At 43.7% G+C, this 11,408-nt stretch overlaps 1 protein-coding gene across 3 annotated transcripts; it reads right to left on the bottom strand.

Moving 5' to 3' along the window:
- Positions 1–370: 370 nt before the first annotated feature.
- Positions 371–3,719, bottom strand: arf1 (ADP-ribosylation factor 1). Of its 3 annotated transcripts, none has more exons than XM_084458012.1 (5): positions 3,666–3,719; positions 2,601–2,783; positions 2,317–2,427; positions 2,089–2,213; positions 371–1,971 (listed from the first exon to the last, which is right to left on the bottom strand). In XM_084458012.1, exons 2-5 carry the CDS (start codon positions 2,743–2,745, stop codon positions 1,810–1,812), a joined length of 543 nt encoding a protein of 180 aa, XP_084314138.1. In that variant the 5' UTR covers positions 2,746–2,783; positions 3,666–3,719; the 3' UTR covers positions 371–1,809. The 3 variants fall into 3 exon arrangements, with proteins under 3 accessions (XP_084314138.1, XP_084314140.1, XP_084314139.1); XM_084458014.1 differs by lacking the exon at positions 3,666–3,719 and adding an exon at positions 3,171–3,257; XM_084458013.1 differs by lacking the exon at positions 3,666–3,719 and adding an exon at positions 2,888–3,141.
- Positions 3,720–11,408: the final 7,689 nt, after the last annotated feature.

Below are 11,408 nucleotides of genomic sequence, written 5' to 3' on the forward strand. Positions count from 1 at the left end.
GCAGGTCCAGCTAGCCGTTTGTCACTTATCAAACACCTAATTCATGTGGTTGCCGTCACCTTAGGACACCCCTCTCTAGAATAGCTTGTTATGACAAGAGAATTCTGACATGGGGAGGTTGTTAGGCCAGTTCACAGGGTCATTATTAGCTTTGGATGTAGGGTCATTGTGTGATGCCAAAATACTTGATTTAAACAGGCAGGCCCTGTCTATTTGGATATTGAGGGATGGGTTGGGAAGAGAAATCCTTTTCAAATCCAGTTCCATGCCAGGAAAGACATTTTATGCTGAATAGCAAGAGTATCAAAAGAATCCAAGGAATAAGACATATGCAAACATTTTTTCCAATCACTTTTATTACAGTGCTTTTCTCACAAAATGAAAGATGAAGTAATTTTACATTAAAAAAACATTTTGACAAAGTTTGCTGAGATTAACAAACAGGTTTTTAAACAAAGGTTCAGGCAATCAGTTATCAAAGATGGTTTTAATGCACCACCTTGCTTTATAGTCTAAGACAATAACACCCAGACCTTTAAATAAGAAGCTCAAAGGTAAGGAACAGCACCTCTCTTTGACAAGAGGACAGAGGTATCCCCCAAAAAATTAGCCAAGGACAACGTGTTACAAAGAAAGAAAAACAAAAGTTAAAACATGTAGCTCATCATACAGATTTTGTATTGCCATCAAAATGCTTGGCTCCAAAAGAGATAAATATATTTTACCATTCTCAAAAAAAGGCATGACAGAATGTCTTGATGGAGGCTATTCTGAGGACATCAGTGTGCAACTGCTTGTAGTCCCTCGTCCGTACCCCCCAGCCCCTGGGCACAAGCTGACAGTGGGGTAACAGAATGTTTGTGCAGGCTTAAAATGTAAACAATCAATTAGCTAGTCCCATTAGACAATCAATTGCATGTCCCACAAGCCCAACAGACCACATCATGCATTTTTGCAAATTCAGGCTCATTGCGAAGGCAGACCATGATTAACCTGAGACACTGTCATCAGTCATACAAACACAAGTCAAGTGCTGAGCAAACAGACAGTATCTGTCAATCATAAAGCATGTGGATGAGCTATATAGAGGAATATACTGTTTATGGTAGCCTCAGTTCAAACTAACATCTGACATACCACAAGGCTGGTAAGTGTTGATAAGAGTTTTCTTTGAAGCAGATCAACTGACTTTGAGGCTGACTTTTGTTTGACGCTTTGTCTCATAATATTCTCAAGTACAAACAGTACAACTTGGTAATGCCAGTGTTTGCTTAATAGTTTGTTGGAGAAGGATACTGTTGCAATTCAAGGTTACCAAAATAGTTGCAAGTAGTGCATCTGTATTCATATGATTCAGAATAGTTAGCCTGCGATGAATCGCTCCCCCTTACAGTACAAATGTCCATCTTACAGGCTAATGTAAATAGTTATGAGACCAGGGTACCTCAGTCCCATGCCAGCTGGTTGAATCATTATATATTTTTGTCTCCCTTTTCCATTGACTACACATGTATGTCTGCCCATGGGACAAGAAGAGAAGCATGGTGTTTTTTTGTTTTTATATAAGTGTGCAATAAGCTGCCTCAAAACCAAAAACAAGACTATTTACATTAAATAAGAAACCTGACAGCTTTCCAAGATCGGATAATCCCCCCTGGCCTGTATTGTGTGTTGTAACTCGAGATGAAATGAGGGCAGCTTCCAGTACTTTTTTTTGTTTTTTTTGTGACAATGTAGCTCAATTTGCAACATGGGAAGGGTACAGAGCACGGGTAGTGAGGGGCCAGTATGGTAGTTTAGAACAGAGGATCATTTCTGGTTTTTTAGCTGATTGGACAACCAATCCAGTCCTTCATAGAGGCCATCCCCACTAGTAGCGCAGGTGGCCTGGATGTACCAGTGTCTGTTCCGGAGGGAGTGCAGTCCCAGCTTGTCTGTGATCTCAGCGGCATCCATTGCGTTCGGTAGGTCCTGGAAGCAGTAGACATTTACAAATCATGAGTCAGGTGGCCAACTCCAGCCAACACAGCAAATGTACATAGAACCAATAGCACAGGCAGAACCTACAACTTAGAAGGAATAAGGTACCTGTTTGTTAGCGAAGACTAATAACACTGCCTCCCTCAGCTCATCCTCTGCCAACATTCTCATCAGCTCTTCTCTGGCTTCGTTCACTCGTTCTCTGTCATTGCTGTCCACAACAAAGATGAGCCCTGAAAAGGCAAGAACACAAAGAGAGGAATATTTTGAGTAAACTATGCCTAGTTGGCTTGCACAGTCTTGTTCACTCTAAGCACTCAGGCCACAAAAACTTACCCTGTGTGTTCTGAAAGTAGTGACGCCACAACGGTCGAATTTTGTCTTGACCACCAACATCCCACACGGTGAAACTTATGCTCTTGTACTCCACTGTTTCCACATTAAAACCTAGGAGGCCAGACATACAAACATATTTCACAATATGACACAAATAATCATGTAAGCAAGGTCTCACACTGTCTCATAAATCTCATCATCATAAATAGAATCTGAGCTAACATCCAATAATGGATAATACAACATAAAACAATAAAACACACTAACTAGGTCAAAGCGCTTACCTATGGTTGGGATGGTAGTGACAATTTCTCCGAGTTTAAGCTTGTACAGAATTGTTGTTTTCCCTGCAGCATCAAGGCCCACCATAAGAATTCTCATCTCCTTCTTCCCAAACATTTTAAACAGACCTGCAAATATATTCCCCATGGTGGCAGGTGATGGAGTCAACTTTGGTAGAGAGAAACCTGTGGGACAAACAACAGAACCGAGAATGTGGTCAGAATCAAACTTACGATGTGTAATTTATAAGCTAACGTTTAGTTTGCCAACGTACGCTAGCTATGGCTACCTGGTGTGCAAAGTCCTGATGACAGCTCACTTCCTCGACGATGTTTTTAATCAGAGGTACACAACTATTAATAGCTAGCGAAAATAGCATTACACAATACTTGCAGACTAACTAGAAGTTGTAAGCTGAGTAGCAAGCGTTAGCTCGCTAGCTAAACAGGCTTGTTTAAACAGGCTTGTTTAGCTAGCTAGCTAACGCCGTTCATGCACCAAGTCCTGGTAGTCACAAAGTGTGCCAGATCGATGAGTGAGAGAATACTTCCAGACTAAGTAGAAATTGTAACCTGAGTAGCAAACGACGTTGGCTGTCTAGTTAAACAGGCCTTTTCACGCAGTCCTGGTGGTCATGAAGTTGGCTAACTGGACCACTGAGAGCTAGCGAGCCACGTTAGCATAGATAACGTCACAACGTCACCTGGCTAACGTTAAGGTGACAGCGCGAGGGATGATGCGCACGAGGATGTCGAACAAGTGTGTGTGTGTGTGTGTGTGTGTGTGTAGTGTCACACGTGAGCCAGTTAGTTGAAGACCTCGGCTGCGTGCCACAGTGCTGCACCAGGATTGTACCGGTGTCTAGCTTGCTAGCTACATAGGAGCTAATGCTAGCAAAGTTAGCAAGCATTACATACTACAAGTTTCCTTCCGAGTCTGGCCCTTTCAGTCGGTCCGCACACTCACACATTATTCGACATTTCAGACAGATACATTCAGCGCACTGTGCATGACTAGTTCCATAACTAAAAAAGAGTGTAATGTATAAATAATATTGTTTTCCTTACAGTTGTTAGTTGACAATCAATCCTTTCCTCGTCAAGGCGTTTCCTTCCTCAAGATGGCGATTGTTTTTTGGCCACGTCAGAACAGCTTCCAATGAAACTTCCGTGTTCGAGCAAGGGTGTCTCCGTGGACCGGAGGAGAATTACATTTTGTCGTTCACTGCAACCTATTGCAGCAACCTATGGCATGACTTTTTTATTTATTTATTTACAAGCTATCAGCACGACACCATTAAAGTAGGCATGTGAAAGCAATACATGATCTGTAAATGGGATCATTGTGTAGCCTACAAAAAGTGTGATTATCGACCACAATTTACGTTCAGATGGACTTATATTTAACTGTATGTATGTTTTTTTTTCAAAATGTGGAGCCCACTTTAAATTAACTGCGTGAAAAAATACGTGCATCCAGACACAGACTAATGTAGGCTAGGCTACTGTAGGCTTAGGCTACATGTCTCAAACCCGCACCGCTTTCACACAAGACCGAGGCCTGCTCAAGACACCTGGGTAAGGCCTCCGCGTTAGTGTCAATCAAGTTCCTGAAAGAATGCCAGCATTCCCATTCTTGGCCATCTTTATCCACACAGGTTTGTAACAAGGCAGGTTGGATTACATTTCTGATAAAGAAGTTACATGATCCTGTATCAAAACCAATGATATTGTTTATAAAACATGACAATCAGACACACACCTACTCGTCCAATGTTTCAACAGATGTATTTGGACATAACAACATGATTGTGCTTAGTGTGATACAGAAAGCTGTGCTGTCAGTCTCACTATATAAAACGTTAGGCTATTTCTGTAGCCTGCATGCTGTGTCTTGCCTCTCCCCACTGAGTAATAAGTTGCCTATGCCCTTTAATACATCTGCTGTTTCATACAATGGCACATATTCATATGCACAGCCAATGGAGGGCAGTTGAAGGGCGACAATCAAAGAGTTGGCTTTTCATCATCTTCTCACGATCTCAGAATAGCTGTTGCCACTATGGGGGTGGGAGGCAAAGACCTGTCCTGCCCAGACCTCTCCTTCACTGCTCCATGACAATGTCCTCTGTGTCCCAGTGAAACAGGTGTCCACTGACAAGGTTCATATCGGCAAGGAAGAATGTCATGAAGATACACTTTGAAACTCACTGAGGAACAAGCCATCTACAACAGATCTGATAACTGTGTGTCTATTAACTATATATCAATGACCTTTGAAGTAAACATGGGTTACAAAGGGGCGTGATAGGTTTAAAGTTATACTATTGCCCCTTGCAGGTTAGTCTGTTATTTATGTGAAATGAACACTAAACATATCTTTTTACTTCTGGTTCAAGGTCCAGGTCACTAGGAGAAAGTAAAACCAGTTGTTTGTATGTAACAAGTTGAATTTTAACCAGGGTCAACTATGTCTGTCAGTCCCCAGCAGAGGGGGTAGCACAGGGAGGGGACAGCAGGGGGGGAATTGGCTCTGTGGTTGGAGGAGGACCACACAGTGAAGGTTCATAATGCCGGAACCGTAATTTGTGGTTTTGCCCTGCCAAATGCCTGGGGGAAAGCTTTCAGCATATTTTCACAGCAACTGTTGTCCTCACTTGTAAAGGTGTGCTGTGTTTTCTCAGTTAGATGTTTTCATTTCTTTTGCATGGATCAGGTTTCACTGTAGCATGCGTCAAAGTCTTTTTCCTACCGGCCTTTTTTGTCCTGATACACTATTAAAGCTACTGTTTTGCTTTTTTGAGTAAGATCTACTGTATAAGGAGAAGGTATGCCATAGTAAAAAGAGATTTTCTCTCACTTACAATAATAAATAAAGGAGTTTATCCACCAACTTGTCATGTGCATTACCCTTTCTACAAAGCCCTCAATTGGTTAAAAAGGTTAAACAATATAATGCTGTATTGTGATAAATAATCAATATTGTATTTAGGACATTTATTTCAGCCTATACTGTACCGTAACTATTAACCATGCTCCCTACCATCTCCATGGGCTGGTATCTGCACAGTTTCAATAATAGTTTATTTTAGCCAAATTGAATAATTCCAATCCACTTTTTAAAAGATCATATGACAAAAACAAACATGATTATATCAATTGTTTAAACACAGGTGTGTACAAATACATATACCATATATAGCATTAGAAACCCATGTATTTTACTTGTTTATGTATTAATATGGTTTAAAATTACAGGGACAGTGCACATTAATCAACATTTCTGTAAATGTGCCAGTTTTAGGGCAGATGTAATGACAGCGACAAAATACACATATGATAATAAAAATAGAAACGGCAATACTAAATACACATTTCATAAGAACACTTAAAATACTATAAAACAAGAAAACAACTATAAAATAAGGACACCAATGCATAAAACAATAAACAAGGAACAAAGCACGTCTCAAGCCATTCAAAAAGTTACAGATTATGGAAAAGGTTGCAAGATCTTCACAAAAAAACATGTGGGATTGACATGATCTTCATTCTGTTTTTATATTATTTTGGGAGACACAACTAGATTAAGGAAATCCCTTCTGCAGGGGATTTGAGATGTGAGAGCAGCCCACTGCCCTCTACAGGACAACTACAGACCATGTGTATATTAGCTGGCTCTGTAGGGAAGTTGAAAAGGTCAGATTCTGAATTATTACAGACCCCAGGCATACTGTATAGTTCATCAACAGATGGATAAAAATACAACAAAAGGTCTGCTACCACCTTTCCAGTTTAACCAACTGAAAACTTCCAAGTTTGAGAAAATCTGTGAATATGAAACAACCCAATGAGAATCTTGTGTTGCGATGAGTGGGTGCCATTTTCTGTATAATCAGTCAGTTATCACAGGCTGCTGCTGTGTAGTCCACACACCTCACATGGACAGATAGCAGGGAACAGGGGCCTTGACAATGGATGCTCTGTGGCCTCCTCACCCCATGCCTGAGGGCCACACTAATACATGTAGTTAACAAGAACAAATGAAGCAAATCTAGCAACAAAGCACTGCTTCACTTGGAAAGAACTTGCTTCCAAGTCCCTCTCTCTCTCTCTCTCTCTCTCTCTCTCTCTTTTCTCTCTCTCCCTCACACACACACACACACACACACGCACATGCAAACGCACACACACAAACACACACACATACACACACACACACACACAAACACACACACACTCAGCATCACATGAGGAGCGAGAGCACAGGTGCAGGTGATGAAATTTGTGTCAGGGGAAACACCTGCATTCCATCTCGTCAAATCTACAGTTTATTCTGCTTGTATTCTCTTTCTTTCTTCAAGACAGTTCTGACACCAGGACAAGGGAGCAATCACTTTTATGAAAATATCGAAAGAACAATGCTTGAAATGTGTGAACAATGGATGAACAATCCTTTATATAAATGGAATTCTTGTTTGTGCTTGAAATAAAAGTATTCTGCTTCTGACAACAATTTGCTTTGACAGTACAGTATTGTTCATGTACATTTTATCTAAAGTGCACCGTACAATCACAATGGTACATGTTAAATCCCAGTGATAGTAGTACAAGTTGCAACACAAAATTTTCTGGTCCAAATCAATGCGTTATTCACAGTATGGAGGTGAAATTATATTAAAATGGTGGATCCGTTGTCAAAACGCACATTTGCATCATACTGTACCATCTTGTGGGCTGGGAAGTAGAGATCCTGCTGGTTCTGCTAAATCCACCTTCTCATAGTCTAGGTCCCAAGGGCAGCTCTTCCTCTCTGCTTCATATCTGTCTGGAGAATGACAGTTGTGATGTGTGGACAGACGGTTAAAAAAGGGACAGTAGGAGGGTATATATAATACCCCGCTCCCCTCCTCCCACACACACACACACACACACACACACACACACACACACACACACACACACACACACATACACAAACACACAAACAAACACTGATGCCTGCACACGCATACACACATGCGAGCGCGCGCACGGACGCACCCCCCCACCCAGCATGACACTATTAAAGTAGGCCTATCAAAGCAATACATTTGAAAAAAGATTCTTGTGCACAAAAAGTGTAATTATCTACCGCAATTAACATTCAGATCGACGTGGATCGATATACTGTATACCTAAGATTCACCCCCCCCCCCCACACACACACACATACATACATACATACATACATACATACAGTACACACACACACACACACACACACACACACACACGCACACACACACACACACATACACACTTACACGCTTACACACACGCACACACACACACACACACACACACACACACACACACACACACACACACACACACACACACACACACACACACACACACACACAGACATTCCTTAAACATATTGATGTCCCTATAGACTTTGGAGATGTGATGTGGCCCCAGGCAGGACAGTAAGGCCCCTGACAAGTGAGACAATACGTGTCTTATATACATGTAGAAAATACAGTATCTGTGTTTTTAACTATGCTGCTGCCTGTCTTGGCCAGGTCTCCCTTGAAAAATACATTCTTAATCTCAATGGGACTTTCCTGCTTAAATTACGATTAAGTAAAATAAATGAATAAAACAGTCTTTGGGGAATTCTGAAGCAACATTTGTGGTTTAGGTCATCAACCTGGTGAGTTATTCATGTAGCTGAGTCATTCATTCATGGCCAAATCAAAGCAAATGTATGGGTGACCTAGCAGGGAGCAGGGCTTGTCAGCAGGGTCTGAATGGAGGAGGTTTGAGAAAATGTGCCGCCAGCGGGCTAAGCAGGCCTCGCTGTAGGAACTGGGTCTGGGACTCAGTAGGGGGCAGCCCCACTCCCCTCTGAGATGAGGCTAGGGAGGATAAAACCACTCAGGGGGGGCTTGGGAACAGTGGACCCTGGGGAGCGAGTGTGTGTGTGTGTGTGTGCGTGCGTGCGAGTGTGTGTATGCGTGTCCCGCTGCGCGAGTGTCTGTCAACAGGCGTCTGACGTCGACACGGACGTGTAGCATCTCAGGAAGTGAACGCCGGGTGTGTGTGTGTGTGTGTGTGTGTGTGTGCACGGGGCCTATGCGGGCCTCTCCTGGGAAGGGGCAGACGGGAGTCGGTGGGAGGGGTGGGGGTGGTGGAGAGCGGTGTGGGGGTTGGGGGTTAGTTTGTTTAGTCATAATCATAAGAATAATGACAATGGAAGCACATGATGGAGCAGGCCGCGGCACACCAATAGGCTGCCCCGTGAGCCGTACAATAGGGCAAGTCGTGCCAAGCAATACTGGAACACGGACGGACAGGCATGGACGCCTCCCCCCGCCCCCCCGCCCGCGCCGGAGGTGCCGTGAATACAGCTCGGGGCCAAATCCACGAAGGGGGCGCGGGACAGGAAACAAGCCGGACATTATTACGGCGAGCCGCGACGTTGCCATGAGAGGATCCGCACCGGCTTTACCCGCTGGCAGAACACCGCCACTGGGCACCCTACCCCACGCCTCTCACAGCAGGGGGCGCCATAGAGAGGAACCAGCTGGGGCAAAGGATAAATGTGCACCACGGTGTCGGCTGCCAATCACCTTTGTGCGGCGATTGTCAGCCGACTGAAAAGGTCGTTAAGGGGATTTACATAACATTTAGCACTCCACCTTGGGCGCATGAGGGATTGTTAGGTTCCATGTTGAAGATTTTCCATACGAAGTTTATTATTTGCCTTTTGAATTTGATTTTTGAATTTGATTTTTTCATCACGTATGCCACTTAATACTATAATTAATGTTGACGGATTTAGATGCCACCGTGATGATGTCAGAGGAGGTGGTGGCAGTGGCGGCGTGCGCCATCGGAACTATAGGAGATACATCCTATATCCTGGGACATGCATGACGGATGGTTGAGACAGGCGCTTCAGGGATGCACTTAATGGGTCCAGTATATTAACCATGGGGAATTGTGTGAACGCAAGGCGTGTTTGTATTGGCGGAGTGTGAGAATTCACATGGCACACAGTGTTCATGCCAGAGATGGGGATTACCTTGGGAAAGGTTGTGAGGTTGCCCAAGGCCCGGCTCTTAGATGCTCAGGGAATGATCCACAATGAGGAATAAAGTAAGACATTTCTTTTACAGTAGGTTGGCCTTTATCAACCCCCTATGCATGCTGTTGTGTACGTAATGCAATGTATATGATTGCTACCGTACGGGACAGGTCTCTCTTGAACATCACCTGTATAAATAAAGGACAACTTAAAGAAGGATGCCCCACCCTGTTCTCTTCCATGTTTGAATCCTGTTATATCCCACTGGAGGAGGCATCAAAGATAACGTGTTAACCTGTTCCACCTTGGGCTGGATAATTGGTTGGAATGTGCAGCATGTTGAAGCAGAGACCTGAGGAGACCCAGCGCCAAATGAAACCTGTGGCATCAAAGGTGTCTCCATTTGGCACGGCCTCTGCCATTGTTACGCGGATGCCAAATGATTTGTAACCCACCCTCATTCCTGTTCCCTAGCACACCGGGTTCAGGCTTCCAGGAGACTGACAGGCTGCCTGTGAGTGGCCCTGTGGGGCCTGTGAGGAAGCAGCCTGCTGACAGAGCCAACATGCCCAGAGCCTATCTCCGAGGTGGTCTGGGGCTATGCCTTTGTTGCCACTGAAACCTCCTCTGCAGGCTCTGTCTCTGCTGTGTCTGTCCATCCGCCACATAGATTATGACCTTAATACGTGTGTGATTTGTTTTACCTATTCATCTTATTTTTATGAAGGAGACATTGGTATGTTCGCAAATATGCAGCCTACCATGATATAATGTCGTTGCAGTGTGTTGGTGGAGAGACAATAACCCCTTTAACCCATCACGTTGTCCGCCATAGAACCGCCATATTCTTGTTCCATTTTGTTGTGCTCTTACAATGGCTGTTGGCTGTTGGCTACCCATCTCTCCTCCTTTCTCTTTAACACCTGCGCTCCCAGTGAGTTGTCTAACGCATTTGTCCCTGTGTTCTTCCAGAGCGCACCTGTCTGCCTCCGGGCTAACTAGGCAGCAACCTCTCATTTCTGGCTGCAGCTCGCGTGGTAATGCGTTCGAGAACTTGTCATTTTGCTTTATTGAACCCCTCTGACAACACATTTGACACCCTCTGCAGGTCAGAGGTGTCAGCCTGCCCTGACTGACAAGAGAGATGGACACATTATGACTCACACCAGTTGAGAATTACCAGTGGAAGCCTTAGGGCACCTCAGCACTCGCCGGACAAAACTTCAGTTTGATGTGTCGAAAGGGTTAGCTTTGTTCCGTGTCATTCAACATCATATAGAACAAAATGCATCGTCGTGCAGAATTCTCATGTTGGGAGAATTGTGTGTGTGTGTGTGTGTGGAGTTTGGGGGGAGGGGTGGTTAAAGCTGGCTTGTATGGGCCACCAAACTGAAGACAATTTAGATGAAACTGCCATGGATTGAAATAATGGCACAAAGCAGTCTAAAGTCTCAAATCCTTGCTAAGACCCTCCATCTTTCAAACTAAACTGGATCACACCAAGAATCTCTTATCCTTTTATCCCGTTCATATCCTCTAATCCGCACGGCATTTTCTGTCCTTTATGTTTTTCTCATTTCAAATGGCAACTGTTTGGTTGTCCGGCGTTGGAACGTAGAGAATTTGTCCTCTCTATGAAAAGAAAGTAACTATATTGAAGAAAGGAAGAACAGCTTGACAGAGCCAACAAGAATGCCAGTGGATCTCTTTAAGTCCTATAATGAGATGTTTTCTCT

Source organism: Borostomias antarcticus (genome assembly GCF_949987555.1).
Source record: "Borostomias antarcticus genome assembly, chromosome: 24".
In the NCBI taxonomy this organism is placed as follows: Eukaryota; Metazoa; Chordata; class Actinopteri; order Stomiiformes; family Stomiidae; genus Borostomias; species Borostomias antarcticus.